This window comes from Arachis hypogaea, chromosome 13, assembly GCF_003086295.3.
Source record: "Arachis hypogaea cultivar Tifrunner chromosome 13, arahy.Tifrunner.gnm2.J5K5, whole genome shotgun sequence".
In the NCBI taxonomy this organism is placed as follows: domain Eukaryota; kingdom Viridiplantae; phylum Streptophyta; class Magnoliopsida; order Fabales; family Fabaceae; genus Arachis; species Arachis hypogaea.
Window position 1 is genome coordinate 136,385,017 of NC_092048.1, and position 16,725 is coordinate 136,401,741.

A 16,725-nucleotide genomic window follows, 5' to 3' on the forward strand; every position below is an offset into this window, starting at 1 on the left:
AAAACCTAGAAGAACGTAGAAGAACAGTAAAACCTAGAAGAATGTAGAAGAACAGTAAAACCTAGTTCTTCGTTTTCGAAATCTGAAAAATATAGAATATGAGTAAAATAGTAACGTAACGTACCTTGAGTATTATAACTTTATTTTTTCTGGAGATTCTTGATCGAGAGTTCTATGTTGTGTTGATGGAGAGTTCGAATCTTCGCGACGATTGCTATCTCTGCCGTTTGCAATGTTGCTCGAAAATGGAACGGTTGTGTTTTCTTCGAATGGCTTGGAGAAGTGGAAGAGTGCGCCATTAAGGAGCGGTTTTCGCGAAGCGCGAGTGTGTGAGTGGAGCGCGTGAATGTTACGCTCCATTCAAAGAAATTCTGTGCGCGTGTGCAAGGAATGTGGGCTAGGAACTTGTATGACTTGTAGGGCTTTTTTGCTTGTATGTGTAGCAGATCCGATAATATATATGAAAAGTATTATATAATTACGGAAAGAGAAAGTATAGGGAGCCAATGGCTTAAGTGTACAATGTGTATAATGGAGGTTTTGGAAGTATTAGAGATATGACTATTAGTGTTACATTGTCCTGTCAGGTTACGCTTTTGGGATGAGTGGGTTCATGATATGGTATTAGAATTCTAGATCCGAAAGGTCAAGAGTTCGATCTTTGGTGAACATTAATCTCCTAATTTGTAATCGATAATTAAATTGGTCTCTTAAATTTAAAATTAATCTTTCTAATAGGCAAGCTAACATAATGAGAAGCTGATTTATTCGAAATTGAGACATCAATTAAATTATATAGTTAATATTTTTTTTATAGAAGTATGGTACTCATGCCTTTGTATGTATCTGAAAGTTTGTAGTATAAAATATTCCGTCCATAGAAGATTCCAAAGAGGAGTAGTATCCAACTTTGATTCTGATTTCTGAGAGACATGAAGACATAAATAGATGAGATAAAGGATTAAAGTAAGCAAGTGTTAGAGTGTGGCAGCCATGGGTGAGGGTGAGGTGAAGGTGATTGGAAAATGGTCAAGCCCTTATGTTATGAGGGTGAAGATTGCCCTCAGAATCAAGTCCATTGAACATGAACACTTTGAAGAGACCTTGAACCCCAAGAGTGATCTTCTTCTCAAGTCTAATCCTGTGTATGCCAGGGTCCCTGTTCTAATTCACCATGGCAAACCCATCTCTGAGTCTCTCATCATAGTTGAATACATTGATGAGACTTGGTCCAATAATAATTCCCCTTCAATCCTTCCTTCTGATCCTTATGACAGAGCAATTGCTCGCTTTTGGGCCACTTATATAGATGAAAAGGTGATTCCTTTTTGTTTTTCCCGATCTGGGTTTTTGCTATTTTCACTCTTCTTTTCTCATTGTTTCATTGAAGTTGGATTGTAAGTTGGATTATTTCTAGTTATTGAGTAGAAGATCTTAAAAGTTTATGTTAATGAGTTTTGAGAGACTTTTAATTGTTTAAAAACTATCAGTAATTCGATTCTTTATTAACAACCTTACAACTAGCTTACTTTTATTAGATTAGTTCTATTAATTATATTGATTATACTATTATTTCAATAAAATAAACTTACATGGAAGTTTGTTACATGTTGTTAGTTAATAACTTAATTAGTTGGTAGGTTATAGTAATTACTCTAAATCTCTAATGGGTTAGCTTTCTCTTACTATATGTGATTTTGTCTCTACCCAAAAACTATATGTCAATTTTAGATCAATTGATTCTTAACAGTTTTTTCCTTTCTGTGCAAATGGGGGCAGTGGTTTCCTTCCATGAAGAGCATTATAACTGTTGAAACAGAAGAAGAGAGGGAGCCATATTATAAGGTGATGGAAGAAGTGGTTGAGAGGGTGGAAGAGGCTTTTGGGAAGTGCAGCAAAGGGAAGCCCTTCTTTGGTGGGGATAGTGTTGGATTCCTTGACATTGCTTTTGGGAGCTTCTTAGGATGGCTCCATGTCACAGAATCTTTGTATGGAAGGAAGGTTCTTGTTGAGGCAAAGGCTCCTTCTTTGGTGAAATGGGCTGAGAGATTTGCTCATGATCCTGCTGTGAAGGGGCTTATTCCTGATCATGACAAGCTTCTTGAGATTTCCAAGCCTCTTCAGATCAAATGGAGAGCTTTAGCTGCTGTTGGCAAGAAATATTGAATAAGAATGAGAAACTGTTGCATGCTCATAGACCGGAAACTTAGGCGAATTGTGTTCCATCTACTCATAGAATGACATGGGTCAGTTTCGTTTGAAATGACGCTCTATCAATGAATAGATGGAGCATAATCCGCCTAAGTGCGCTTTGTGAGCGTGCAATTATTATTTCTCGAGAGAATTTGGAGTGGGAGTTGCTAGTACAAATGATCAAGATTGTATGAAAAATAAAGTAGAATTGCATTGATCTATTTTCCTCTGTTTTTGAGCTTTAAAGTTGTTATCTCATTTTTAGTGACAGTTCCATGTATCAAGTTACTGGTTTGCTTAGATGATTCAATGTTATGTAACTGTCCTGATCAACAACTCTCATTATCTGATAACATTTAAACAACATTGCTTAATTCCTTTTAACTGCAAGGTTTGAAGTTTGAACAATGATGATTCATTTTGGTTTATTGTCACATGCAGTGTTCATAACATGTGCTGCTGCTGATGCTGATGTTTATGTGAAAATATCAATACTCTTAGGTTGTAGTATATTTCTCATGAATGAATTGTCTATATCTTAACCTCAACTTTCTTCTGCTTTTGAGCTTGTAAGCTGAATTAGTATTTTTAAACTGTTGTTGCAAGTAATTCAACATCAAATGCACTTGCTGCTTGAAAATCTCCTCTTTGAAGTTGCTACTATCAAGAAGAGGAGTAATGTAATGGCATAAGCATATTTGTGTTGCCACTTTGATTAGATTCTTGCTGCTAGAATTGCTATAGCTTTTCTTTCACTTCCCATAATCACATTAAGTATATCTTTGGAGTCACATGTATACTTTTTTTATAAATTGATTGGTTTTGTTTATAAATCAATTTTTCAAAAGAAAGTTGAAGAAAAAAGAAGACTCTGTGCATATCCATTCTATTTTTGAATTTAATTTTTTTGGGAGCCATTATTCTATAATTAGAAAAAAATATTTAATTAAAAAATATCTTTTTAAAATATTTGATATGTTTATGAAAATATTTTTAATAAAAAGACTAAAAATAGAATTATTAGAATTACTAGAAAGAAATCTTTGAATATTAAATCCAAATACAAATTTATAAAAAGAAAAGATCTGTTGAATAATAATGTACGAGATCTTACTAGCATTAAAAAAAAATCCAAATTAAAAAAAAAAAATCCTACTATTCACTATTTATTATCCTCACCGAAAACCATCATGGTACAGTTGGAGTTTTCAGCCTCTGACACACTTCACCAGTTGATTCAGTTCAGTCCAAATATTACAAGGTAGTTCCTGTCTCTTTCCTGGGATGTTCTTATGTTCAAGTCTGAACCCAAAAGCTAATTTGAGATTGGTATATGAAAAAAAGAGAGTAAATTTAATAAGATAGCAGGAAAATGGAGAAAGTTGTTAAATTGGATAACTGGGGATATGAGGTGACAACTTCTTCTCAAGCATGTATTTCAGCCATCAATGCCTACTATCATCAGGTGTGGAATTTCATAAATGGTTGATCTTCTTTCTTTTATTTATGTGTTTGATAAAGTTTCAATTTTGACGAGTGGGGTTTGCCTGGAATTTGGTTTTTGAATGTTGTGAAGGTACTAAGCTATGGCAGAGAGAAGCATGTGATTCTTGAAGCTGTAGCTCATGACAAAGATTGTACCTTGGCCAACATCTTAGCATCCCATTTTCTCCACTCTTCTGATCCTTCCAAAGCTTCCTTTTTCCTTGATTCTGCTAAATCCAATCTGGTAATCTTCCTTTTGTTTTTGCTATACATTATGCTTGCTTACTCCAAATTTTAATTTTTCATACATAATAAGAGTTCAGTTGTGAGTTGTGACAGGAACAAGCTACCTTGTACGAGAGGCTAGTTTTTGATGCTGTCAGTTATTTAATATCTAAAGATAGAGATGATGACGTGGCTTATGAATTACATGCTAAAGTGAGTTCACCCTCATATATAGTTTCCCCCTTAATTCATTGTTCTTGTTCTATATCTCTGCTTATTTATCTATCACAGTTATGTTCTGCTTAATAACTGATGCTTTTATTCTCGAGTTTGAGGACTAGTTGTTACTCATGCTTGGAAAATTCAATATTGAATTTCGACTTATTTTACTTGGTATGCTACTGGCCTACTGCATATTCCTGCACTATGTATGAAATTGATCTATATTGCTAGTATAGGTTCTCTTGATTAATACATCTTTCACTTTGGTTCGAAGCTTCTAAAAGAGTTCCCAAGAGATCTTGTTTCTCTGAAGAGGGCGCAAGTGCTATGCTTCATCACAGGGCGGCCTGATCTTTCTTTATCTCTTGTTCATCAGGTTCTTTACTAATCAGAGAACTATCACTTCGTGTATGTTATAATTTGCATGCAGCAAGTAGTTTTTCTTTGGCCATAAAAAAGTACATTGCTATTAGTAATAAATCACTATATTCTATATTGTTTGAAGAATTTAGAATATGTAAAATTGTAAATATTGAATCAGCATGTACAATGAAGGGGGCTCCCTAATTTGAAGTTTATAAAGAGTTAAGAGTTAATCAAAATTCTTCCCTTGAAGCAAAGAATTGTATTACTGCAAACCATTGGTTAATTGGACAGTTTGAGAACCTTGTCCTATGTTTTATAGGTACTACCCCAAAATAAGGGAGAAAGTTTCATATATGGCATGCTTTCTTTTCCTTCATTGGAGCTCGGTCGTATGAAAGAAGCCGAGGAAGCTGCCAAAAGGGGATTTGAAATTAATAAGCAAGATAGCTGGGCACATCATGCTCTAAGTTAACATATTCCATTGAACAAGGGAATGCTCACTCTACCTTATGATTTGCAATGTGCTTTCTAAAAGATGTTTAACTATCAACCTAAGATTTTGAATAAAACCCTGTTGCTTGCTTTTCTCATTCGGAGTCTGAAATCTTGATGTCATAGAAGTTTACCAATTTTGTTAAATGATCAATTAGTTAATCATGCTGGGACTATTGTCTCTAGTTTTGTTTTTAGATTCATGGACACATGTTAGAAATGCATTTTGAAAAAGACCTTGTAATAAGTTATATACTAAACTAAATAATTACTGTAATCACTGACTTTATTTTATGCAGTTGTGTCATATTTATCAGTACGAGTGCCGTTTTAAAGAAGCTGTGGAGTTCATGGAAGAATGTTCACCTTCATGGAGTTCTTGTTCATCCTTTATGTATGCAAGGCACTTGATTTATTATTACAAGAGTTTTGTTTCTCTTGCTATCAGTAACTTGAAATGTTTCCATTTTTTCAGGTTGACCCATAATTGGTGGCATGTAGCACTTTGTTACTTAGAGGGTAATGGTCCAATGAACAGAGTGCTTGAAATATATGATCATCATATATGGAAGGAGTTAGATCAGCCTGATGCTGTGGCTGCAGAGGTTTGTTATTTCATAACATCATCTCTTAAAGAAATAAAGAAAGAAAAAGAAAAATCACCAACATCATTCCATCTGACAGTTTCTAATTTTCTTGGTTCCTTTTAATGAGTTCTGACATTACACAAATAGGTTTATCTAAATGCTGCTGGCCTACTTTTGCGGTTGTGTGTACGTGGCGAAATGGATATCATTGGAGATCGTCTCAAGATCCTAGCAGAACACCTAACTGATAAAGTAAGTTAGGATACACTCTATGTCTTACAAGTTATATGAGCGAAGACTCGCACTGGTAGTGTAGATTTGATGGTGATATTTATGTAGTTGATTCTTGGTATTATCTAGCTAGTGGAGAAAAACTTGCTAACTTGGCTTGCAATCGAAGCATATAAATGCTGACAGTTTATTTGCATTGTATACTTAAATATTTAGGCCAACTGGTATATGAAGTGGCAACTTGATATATTGACAGTGTGGACTCTTGCAAAGACTGGAGAATTTTCCAAAGCTGAAGAGCTTCTTGAGGGATTAAAACTTAAAAGGCAGGTAGAAAGTGTTAACTCATCTTTTGCAGAAAGTATTCTAGACCTACAGCATCATGAATTATAATACTGTGTTTCTTACCATAGGATTTCGAGGATGACAAAAAAGAAGCAACGAGTAATGCATAGAGGATTGGTGGTATGCCCGAGATACAACTTTGTTCACCTGAATGATACATTTCCATAGATAAAATTCATCTCTCCATTTCTATTTTTTAACATAGCTTGCAGAGGCAGTTTATGCTTATGGGAGTGGAAATGACAGACATGGGTTGGAAATACTTGGTCCAGATTTTGATGCTCATTCTTTTAAGGTTGTGGTGTTTATCAACCTATTTTTTGAGTTGTGGCTCCAAATTCCTTAAATTCTTTTTGGAATTTACAATATCAATTGAACTCTCATTTTCAGCTGATTGGTGCATCTGATGAACAACTAGATGTGTTCAATGAAGTTTGGTACATCATGTTGCTGAATGCTGGTGAAGCAATCAAGGGTAAAGTCACAAACTTTAGTCTAATGTTATCTAATACAACTTCAAGTTGGTGGCCAACTTTGTAAGGAGTTTCAGAAATCAGTCTCATTATCCACACAATCTAAACAACTAACTCTATCAGCCATGACTGACCATGATAACTTAAACACAGCTGTTGAGGTGATCGAGAGGCGAATCGAGAAGAGGCAGGGGTTCGCGTTCTTGTGGCGTCTGCTGGTACATCTCTTTTTGCTCACGGTTTTGGAGAATAACAAGAGGGGCTATGATCTGATGATTGTAGCAGAGTTGATGACATATTGTTATTTCAAATTTGTGTTTCAGGAGAGTGCATACAAACTAGCACAGATGCCAGAAGAAGCTACTATAGCAAATGAGAAACAAGAGCTTTGGAGTGTGCATATTTCAAGTGAAAGGAACAAACAATTACATAATAATCCCAGTAATAAGTTGATGAATTATAGCGAGTTAGCACACATCTGTGCTAATGTAAGAAGTATGAACTAAGTACTAGTAGTATTATAAAATAAAATTTTACATATTTGTCTAGTTTGTGTTGTTTAATCTAATCTTATTTGGTAAAAAAGAAATATTTTTTTTATAGGCAACAATTTTTTTTTTTTGTATTTGTGAAATCGTTTATGCATTTGATCTAATTTTGTATAAGAATATTTAAATAATTATTTAAAAAGTGAATAAAATGACATAAAAATTTAACCTTTAGATTCTTTTTTCATTTTTTGTTAACCATTAACAAAAATAATTGCAAAAAAAATATACTTACTCTAAAATTACTAAATTTTAAAAATAAAAAAATTATCTTTTTTTAATCATGTTTATAAATAATTGTATTAAAATATTTTTTGAGAATATATATTTCACATTTGGAATTTTTATCACATTTTAAAGTGTTTGGAGGATATTTTTCTCAGCGTATTAAAAAGTCGCGATTTTGATAGTTTATCCAAATTTTAAAGTCGATGAACAATTATAATTAATATCATAAGTTAAAATAAATAAAATTAATTAGTAATTTATCAACATCGGATCCGTGGCGCAATGGTAGCGCGTCTGACTCCAGATCGGAAGGTTGCGTGTTCGATTCACGTCGGGTTCAAATCCCGGATTACAATTTTTATTTACCAAAATAAAATTTGCATTTTATTTTATGCTCAACTTCTCAAGGCATTTTAACCTGCAAAACGGCTGCGTTTTGTTGTTTGGCTCTGCTAACAAACCGAGATCTCATTTCATCCCTGAACCGCCAGTGTGAAGAGGAAGAAGAAGAGTACAGTGCGAATCGAAGAAACTCGAAATACGAAAACCTAAGAATGGCGTTCGAGATGCCATTGGATCAGATAAAGCAGTTACAGATCTTGCTTCGCAAAGATGCCAACCTCTCGTGGTACGACACCGAAAAGAACGACCAACTCTCCCTCCCCAAGCTTCCTTCCGTTGCCGAAACCGTCGCCAATCTCGATCCCTCGCCACCGTACCTTCGCTGCAAGAACTGCGATGGTAGGCTCCTCCGCGGGGTGCAGTCCTCCATCTGCGTCTTTTGCGGCGCCAATCCTCACAAGGATCTCCCTCCCGAGCCCATCAAGTTCAAGGACACACTCGGTTACAAGTGGCTCCTTGATTCCCTTCAGCTCGATGGATCGGTAATCTCAAATCTCCTCAATTATATATAATCAGTTTTCTACTGATCAATTTGTTGAAATTGTTTTGGGAAATTGTATGTAGCGCTTGGATGAATTCTTATGCATACTTGTGCAAATTATTTAACTAGGTGTGGCTTAATTGGCGTAGTTGGGGATCCATGCTATTTACATGTACAACTTCTTAGAATGTTTACATATAATTAACTCATCATATCTCTTGTTAAAAGAAAAAAGAAAAATTCTAGAACTGTGGGATAAATACATTTAAATGTGATCTAAAATTGGGATAATTCCAGTCATATTTATTTGATAGAGATTTGTTGAATATGATGTTTGTTACTAACTAATAACTCATCTTGGAGCAACTGCTTTGATTTTTAAATATTTTTCACATTGATTAGTCATTGGAACCTTCATCTTTTAATCTTGCACTTATGTAACCTGTCTATTAAGTGCATGTTTCTAGGGATATATGTTCATCTGTCTAATGATGACTGTTAGAGATATAATCATGTTACTTTCTTCTATCAGCTTAAACTTTTGGGATGAGTTTGATGATATGGTATTAGAGCTGTATATCTGAAAGGTCTAGAGTTCGATTTTTGGTGAATCCCAAAAGTGGAAAAAATATAATAAGGCAAATAAAAGAAAAAAAAGGAAGGCCTAAGCAAAAAATCAAGCAAATCCAAAAGAGGCTCTTGCTTGAGGGAGAGTATTAGAAATATAACCATTCATGTTGGCTTTTCCTATCAGTTTACGCTTTTAGGATGAGTGGTTTCATGATAATGACTTATGGATCTTGGATTGTAAATAGGCCATTACTTCTTTCTTGCATTTTCCATTATTTCTAAACTTCCTAACATAATTTTACAATATTTTGAATTTTTGACTGCAGTTAAATTGGCTTGTTGGCTTTAGACTTTTTATTCATAGTATTTTTTTCAAATTTCTAAACAGTAGGATCATTTCCTAACTTGTTGAAGCACAACTCTTACTTATAATACAATTGGTCATATAATGTTTAAGCTGCTAATAACATGGCGCTCTTAAAATTTTGGGTGTAATCATTGATGCATGACCAACTTTTGGAGATAGATAGTAATTTTGCTTTATGTGCCAAGCACCACAATACATAATCTAGGGCATTATTGATCCACTTAAATGGTTCAGATTGACTAAGATAGAGTGCTCTACGATTAAGTTAATGAGAAATTCTCAAGGAAATTTAGTAAGATCTCACAGATTCATTCCATATAGGAACTTTGTATTTTTATGGAACAGTTGGCAATGATTTAGATATTTTCAAATTCTTATTCATAACTTCTTCTCCTTTCATTCATTCTTTCTTTCTTTCTTTCTTTTTTATCTTCTTGTTTTTTTTTTTTTTTGAAGTATGTGGAATTTGGAGAAGTCAATAAACCTCATTATCTGCCCAATACAAACCTCCATTAACATATGCATTGATGCATCATCCAAAATTAGTGGCGTATATTAACAATTAGATTAAGCATGACGTGTGGATTTGTGTTCTTCGTTGCTTTATAATCCAAATTAAATAGAATATTGCATGAGAAGTCCCCTAGCATTCACAGCCAATAAGCATAAGCACGACCCTTGAACATGGATTAATATGTATTTCTACTTTGGATTAAATATGAATCAGTTATTAAACTTAAAGAGTGTCTTTGTTTTATACTCCACCGAAATCCTCTTTACAGTAAGTACAGTTACAGTACTAGTAAAAGGATAGTTTGTATATGGGGGTCTTGAAAATGTGCTGCTGTGAAATGAGTTTTGGTTTCAAGTCTCTTAATTGATTAATGTGTCTGAAGGAACATATTCAAGAGTCTTCATTTTTGGATATTTATGACACTATAATAATACCCATAAAGTTTGCTGAGGAAATAAAACAACTCAACACATTCATTAAGTAACAGAGATTAACAGACAGAAACTACCGATCATCTATAGTGGGGCAAATGGGCAATCCTTGATATGAGAATATTTAATCCGGAAGTTAAAGAATATGAGAATACTTTGAAGTTTGAAGCATGAAGAACCATTTCAATGGTATCAATCTCTTGCTCATTCAACTTTGGTGGAATTCTTCAAAGCCTAACAACCCAAACATTGAAGCACAACTCTAGTTTCTTGGGATTAACTTCCTTGAGTAATGAGTATATAAATTTTCTCATCCATTTCTGTGGCTAATTATCTTTGGATTCTCACTGATTGATATTCACAGAGCAATTTGAGTTCTGTGTTGGCATTGCATGTTTGATGGAGGAAAAATTGTGTATAAATAGAGATATAATAGGTGAGAAACATGGATTGGCTGGACAATTTGAATTTTCGAAATTGGTTGCTGAAATAATTGCTTTTGGATTAATATTCTACAATTGAGGAGAACCTAAGCTACCCTATGTCTCCAATATCTGCTCCCTAAGATTTAATGAGGCATGCATATTTGAATAGTATTTGCCTTCTTTGCTTAAACTTTCAAAGGTATCTGCATGCTTCCTCCCATTCAAAGTGTTCAATGTTCATTTACTCATGCTGCTACACGTCATCTCAAAGCATGCATGCATGTTGCACTATGATGCTGCAGAGAACATCAATCCCACATAGATGAAGGATCAGACTTAGCATCCATGAAGTTGAAATGCAGTGGTCATATAACACTTGGACAAAAAGGTGGGATACGGGATTACCAGAGTCGCACCTATATAGCCAAGATTTGCTACTAGATAAAATTTACATTTTAAGAGTTTATGTCATCAATAATAAAAGAATTATGGCAGTGCCCTTTTTTTTTTGGTATAAAAATAGTTTTGGTAGTTTGTTTGAAAATAATGTTTTCGTGTGCTTTTGCAGGAGATGGTGGCACCTATGGAGGAGGAGGAGAATTCATCAAGTAGAAGGAGGAGTGAATCTAAAGATGAGATTCCCTTATCTGAGCTGCTAGATTTGGAAATTAGATGGCCAAGTGAGGCAGAGAGAACTCTGTCTAGTAACTCAGATTCGGAAGCATTCCAGGGGAAGAGTTCGTTGAGTTTGGCTGGAGTTGATCTTGATGGTTTTTTCGATCACAGGGAATCCGATTCAAATGCGTCTGGACAGACAATGGCTTTCGGAGATCAAGTGGGTGATACTGCTTCTTATAGTGCCGTCCAAGCTGGTGAAAATCTTAGTTTGTTTCAGAATGTCCAAGCTTCAGAATTGGCTACACCTACAAGGTCTATGGAAGATCAGAGTGATGATTCCTTTTCTGGTTGGGCGGCCAACTTTAGATCCGCTAGTTCTGGTCCAGTTAATGAAGAGCCCGAGTCATCATTTGGTCATTCTAAAGTTCAAGATACAGTATCTGGATCCTCGAAAGATGATTTCAATCATTCAGTGTCCAAAGGAAATGATTGGTTTCAGGTTGATGGATGGAGAACTTCTAACCTAGAGGTACCTAACCAGAGCGGCAAACCAGAGCTGAATGTGGATTTTAATGATACCAAAACAGCAGAAAGCGCTACCAGTTCCTCTACCAGAAATTTGGACTGGATGCAAGATGACCAATGGCAAAGGAGTGATAATAAAACAACTGCTGCTGTTGTTACTGAGGCGGTTGAATATTCATTTGATGGATGGAATGATTTTACTGGCTCAGCTAGAGCTAGTGCACAAGATCCTTCAAGTATTATTTCCAGATCAAATATAACTGAGCAGGTTGGAAAATCTGAAATTACCGCTGATCTTAACAATACCAAAGCAGAAGGTAATAGCTCTTCTATTGAAGATTTCAGCTGGATGCAAGATGACATATGGCCAGGTAGCAATAACAAGACAACTGATACCAAGAGTACTAATAACGTTGAGGATTCATTTGATGACTGGAATGATTTCAGTGGATCAGCCAATGCACAATATTTGCCCAGTAATCTCTCCAACTCCAAGATAACAGGTGAGTCTGGCAAATCCGAACTTGCCAAGAATAATGATGATAAAAGAATAGCAGGAGGTGATAGTGGCTCATCTAGAAATTTTGACTGGATGCAAGATGATCAACAGCTGGTTAGCAATAACCAGGCTTCTGACGTAGTGACTACTAATGAAGATGCTGATTCATTTGATAATTGGAATGATTTGACTGGCTCCCCTGTTACACAAAATCCTTCCAATAGTGTTTTGTATTCTGAGACAAACATTCTAGCTGGGAAATCTGAGACTTCTGTTGATGCTCACCAAACCAAAACAGAGGTAGGTAATAGCTCTTCTATTGAAGATTTCAACTGGATGCAAGATGACGGATGGCCAAGTGGCAATAACAAGACAACTGATGCCAAGGGTACTAATGAAGATGCTGATTCATTTGATGACTGGAATGATTTCGCTGGATTAGCCAATGCACAACATTTGTCCAGTAATCTCTCCAACTCCAAGATAACAGGTGAGTCTGGCAAATCCGAACTTGCCAAGAATAATGATGATAAAAGAATAGCAGGGGGTGATAGTGGCTCACCTAGAAATTTTGACTGGATGCAAGCCAATCAATGGCAGGGGAGTAATGACCAAGCTTCTGGTATTGTGACCACTAATGAGGGTGCTGATTCATTTGATGATTGGAATGATTTTACTGGATCCCCTGTTACACAAAATCCTTCCGGTAGTGTTTCTTATTCTGAGATAAATGTTCTAGCTGGGAAATCTGGGACTTCTGCTGATTGTCATCAAACTAAAACAGAAGTAGGTAATAGCTCTTCTATTGAAGATTTCAGCTGGATGCAAGATGAAGGATGGCCAGGTAGCAATAACAAGACAACTAATACCAAGGGTGCTAATGAAGATGCTGATTCATTTGATGACTGGAATGATTTCACTGGATCAGCCAATGCCCAAAATTTGTCCAGTAACCTCTCCAACTCTGAGATAAAGGGTGAGACTGGCAAATCTGACTTTGCCATGGATAATGATGATAAAAAGATATCAGAAGGTGCTAGTGGTGCATCTAGAAATTTTGAATGGATGAATGATGATCAATGGCAGGGGAGCAATAACCAGGCTTCTGGTATTGTGACTACTAATGATGATGCTGATTCAGCTGATGATTGGAATGAATTTACTGGATCCTCTCTTGCACAAAACCCTTCTAATAGTGTTTCGTATTCCGAGATAAATGCTCTTGCTGGGAAATCTGAGACTTCTGCTGATTCTCATCAAACCAAAACGGAGGTAGGTAATAGCTCTTCTATTGATGATTTCAGCTGGATGCAAGATGGAGGATGGCCAGATAGCCATAACAAGACAACTGACACCAAGGGTGCTAATGAAGATGCTGATTCATTTGATGACTGGAATGATTTCACTGGATCAGCCAATGCACAAATTTCATCAAGTAATCCCTCCAACTCTGAGACAACTGGCAAGACTGGCAAATCTGAATTTGCAAAGGATAGTGATGATAAAAGAATAGCAGTTGGTGCTAGTGGCTCATCAAGTTTTGACTGGATGAAAGATGATCAATGGAAGGGGAGCCATAACCAGGCTTCTGGTATTGCGACCTCTAATGAGGGTGCTGATTCATTTGATGATTGGAATGATTTTACTGGATCCACTGTTACACAAAATCCTTCCAGTAGTGTTTCATATTCTGAGATAAATGTTCTAGCTGGGAAATCTGAGACTTCTGCTGATTGTCATCAAACTAAAACAGAAGTAGGTAATAGCTCTTCTATTGAAGATTTCAGCTGGATGCAAGATGAAGGATGGCCAGGTAAAAATAACAAGACAACTGATACCAAGGGTGCTAATGAAGATGCTGATTCATTTGATGACTGGAATGATTTCATTGGATCAGCCAATGCACAATATTCCTCTAAAAATATTGACTGGAAACAAGATAATCAATGGCAGGGGAGCCAAAACCAGGCTTCTGGTATTTTGACTGCTAATGAAGGTGCTGATTCATTTGATGATTGGAATGATTTTACCGGTTCCTCTGTTACACAACATCCTTCTAGTAATGCTTCATATTCTGGGCAATCTGTGGCTTCTGATTTTCATCAAATCAAAAAACAAGTTGGTGCTAATAGTTCAGTTCAACTTCAAAGTTTTGATTGGATGCAAAATGACCTATGCCCAGTTAGCCAAAAAAAATCAAATGATCCCAAAACTACTAATGTAGTTTCTGATTCATTTGATGATATTTGGAATGGCTTCAAACAAAAGGCCACTACACGAGATTCTTCCGGCACTATTTCAATACCAGTTCAGACTTCTTCTGAGCAAAGTTCTGTCTTGAATTTGTTCAGCTCCTCAAACAAATCACATAGTGTGAATTTTTAGGACGTTTTAGCAGCCCACAGAGTACTACTGCAGCAAGTACACAATCTGAAGCTGCTTCTACAAACAGGTAACTTGACTGACATTAACTCAGATGCATTGTTATTCTTTTTGAAAAGTATGTGCAAGTGAATTCAAGCTTTCAACCACTTGTAATACAAGTGGGAGGAGTAGAATGTGTTTTTATGTTCCAACACTAATGGTTGAGGTTAATCATTCAGATTACGTTAGTAGTATTGTATATGATTCATTAAAAAGAATGTCTGTCTATACAGCAAGTCGTGTGAGGAAACTGATGGTCTAGTTAAGCCAATTAAATTTGATATTGGAGAGGTGTTAAAGGGTGTTTTTGTTCTGTTTGGTTTGACAAGTTGAACGGGACTTTGACTGATGGAATAGTTCTTAGCATTTACAACAAGGGTTTACATCTTGCATGTGGATAGTACAAAGGAGAGATGGTGTAGAAAGGAACAAATTAGTGGATGGTTCTAGTATTTATCATTCATTACAAAATCCATGGCCCAACATATCTATCCTTTCCAGTACTGTCTACCTTGGAAATGCCTTTTTCATTTTTAACCCTGGACAGGCTTTACATATTATCACTGATGATGTGTTTTCTTGATGTGGTTTTTGGTCAGCCTACAAACCTACATGTTGATCTTTCATACCGAAAAGTAGAAATCTATCCAATATGTTGCATGTCCAGGCTGGCTGATGTGGATACCAAGCGATGAGACTCGAGAGAAGTTTCCACTGCACAAGTAGGGTCAAAAGGTAATGATGTGGAAATGTTAATGTCTCTCAGATGCGTGATCTTTCCTTTTCGCTTGAGAGCAGTCTTAGAGTTTCCCAAAAGTAAGATGGACATTCATTTTTCTTATTGATTTCCAGTCATTCTTCACATGTAAGTTTAACTTTTTTATTCTTGAGCACGGGCCTATATTCTCTGTGTTCTTGGATGAATGGGTGGAGGGTGACTTTGATCTAGTGTTGTGATTCCACCCTCCTGAATCCGTCTTTTATTGTAAACCGCGTATGGTGGTATTGTGTTGTTTTATAGAATGCGACCACTATACATTCGAAGCTAGCTTTTCTGAGGAAGATTATGTGTATTATAATTTTTGTGTTGCTGTTGAGGAGTTTCAGACATTATTCACACCACTGGCAATTAATCTTCATTGGATTCTTCAGTCTTCACATCTGAGCCCCTTCCCTCCCCCTTCTTTTTTTCTTATCTTCGTTTTCTTTTAAAAAACATCGATTTTTTTTTAAAAAGCCCGGTGGAGTTGGGAGAATATCCCACTTAAACTTGACAGTTTTGCCCAGACCAAAACAAAGAAGTTGACTGTTTTGGATTTGAATCCTCAACGCAATGGCAGTTCTAAAGTGAAAATCTTGGGGATTAATAACTTTTCCAGTTGCCGTTATCTTCCAGAAGCTGTCATTTTTATTGATTTATAATAATATAAAATAACTTTTCCTAACAATATGCTTGAGAATTCAATAACCTTTTTTCTTATTTAAAAAGAAAGATAAGCAATTTAGAAAAAATTATGTTATTTGTAAATTAAAAAATGAGTGATTAAATTACCACTCATATGAGATGCATGCAATAAAAAGATATATTGATAATATATAAAAATTCGACGTTGTTGTTGGCCCCTTTCTATATATATATATATATATATATATGAATTAATAGTTGATTTTTTTATAATATTTTTAATTTAGAAATATCGACGTTGTTGTTGGCCCCTTTCTATTGTGTTTCCGTCGGCTATAAGAAGAGTCAAAGGAAGAAATGCAATGGCAGGGACATCAACCAATGCCTATTATAACAAGTCGTAGTATATTCCTATAGACAGGGACGGATATACGGGGCGAGTGAAGGCCTCCCCCCCTCCCCCAACTTTTAAAAAAAATTAATAATAATAATTATTAAGGACGATTTAATTTTTAAAAAAATTATTTAGTATTTAATTTAATATAAATAAAAGTTTAATCTAACTTAAATATTAATAATTTTTAACATCTAAAAAATAAATAATAATATTAAAAAAAATACGAAAATATATTATTACTAATGTTTTTTAATTAAATAAAATTATTCAAA

General features: G+C 35.3%; 3 protein-coding genes and 1 non-coding gene across 7 annotated transcripts; all 4 read left to right on the top strand.

Annotated features, from left to right (window-relative positions):
• The first annotated feature begins 761 nt into the window (after positions 1-761).
• On the top strand, positions 762-2,601 carry LOC112791866 (glutathione S-transferase U17). The gene is made up of 2 exons (XM_025834877.3): positions 762-1,317; positions 1,780-2,601. Exons 1-2 carry the CDS (start codon positions 994-996, stop codon positions 2,164-2,166), a joined length of 711 nt encoding a protein of 236 aa, XP_025690662.1. The 5' UTR covers positions 762-993; the 3' UTR covers positions 2,167-2,601.
• A 698-nt stretch (positions 2,602-3,299) lies between these two features.
• Positions 3,300-7,167, top strand: LOC112791865 (uncharacterized). Of its 3 annotated transcripts, XM_029297247.2 has the most exons (15): positions 3,300-3,454; positions 3,562-3,658; positions 3,770-3,922; positions 4,018-4,116; positions 4,400-4,501; positions 4,811-4,951; positions 5,283-5,377; positions 5,459-5,588; positions 5,718-5,822; positions 6,018-6,127; positions 6,215-6,266; positions 6,352-6,441; positions 6,537-6,621; positions 6,773-6,837; positions 6,943-7,167. In XM_029297247.2, the coding sequence occupies exons 1-15, from the start codon at positions 3,384-3,386 to the stop codon at positions 7,123-7,125; spliced, it is 1,578 nt and encodes a 525-aa protein (XP_029153080.1). In that variant the 5' UTR covers positions 3,300-3,383; the 3' UTR covers positions 7,126-7,167. The 3 variants fall into 3 exon arrangements, with proteins under 3 accessions (XP_029153080.1, XP_025690658.1, XP_025690659.1); XM_025834873.3 differs by lacking the exon at positions 4,811-4,951 and having other exon boundaries at positions 3,301-3,454; XM_025834874.3 differs by lacking the exon at positions 4,811-4,951 and having other exon boundaries at positions 3,315-3,454; positions 3,538-3,658.
• Positions 7,168-7,663: 496 nt separating this feature from the next.
• Positions 7,664-7,735, top strand: TRNAW-CCA (transfer RNA tryptophan (anticodon CCA)). Its single transcript has one exon. It is a non-coding gene; the product is annotated as a tRNA-Trp (tRNA).
• A 27-nt stretch (positions 7,736-7,762) lies between these two features.
• On the top strand, positions 7,763-15,809 carry LOC112791867 (uncharacterized). Of its 2 annotated transcripts, XM_025834879.3 has the most exons (4): positions 8,252-8,279; positions 10,888-10,973; positions 11,154-14,679; positions 15,251-15,809. In XM_025834879.3, exon 3 carries the CDS (start codon positions 11,157-11,159, stop codon positions 14,610-14,612), a length of 3,456 nt encoding a protein of 1,151 aa, XP_025690664.1. In that variant the 5' UTR covers positions 8,252-8,279; positions 10,888-10,973; positions 11,154-11,156; the 3' UTR covers positions 14,613-14,679; positions 15,251-15,809. The 2 variants fall into 2 exon arrangements, with proteins under 2 accessions (XP_025690663.1, XP_025690664.1); XM_025834878.3 differs by lacking the exon at positions 10,888-10,973 and having other exon boundaries at positions 7,763-8,279.
• The last annotated feature ends 916 nt before the right edge of the window (positions 15,810-16,725 follow it).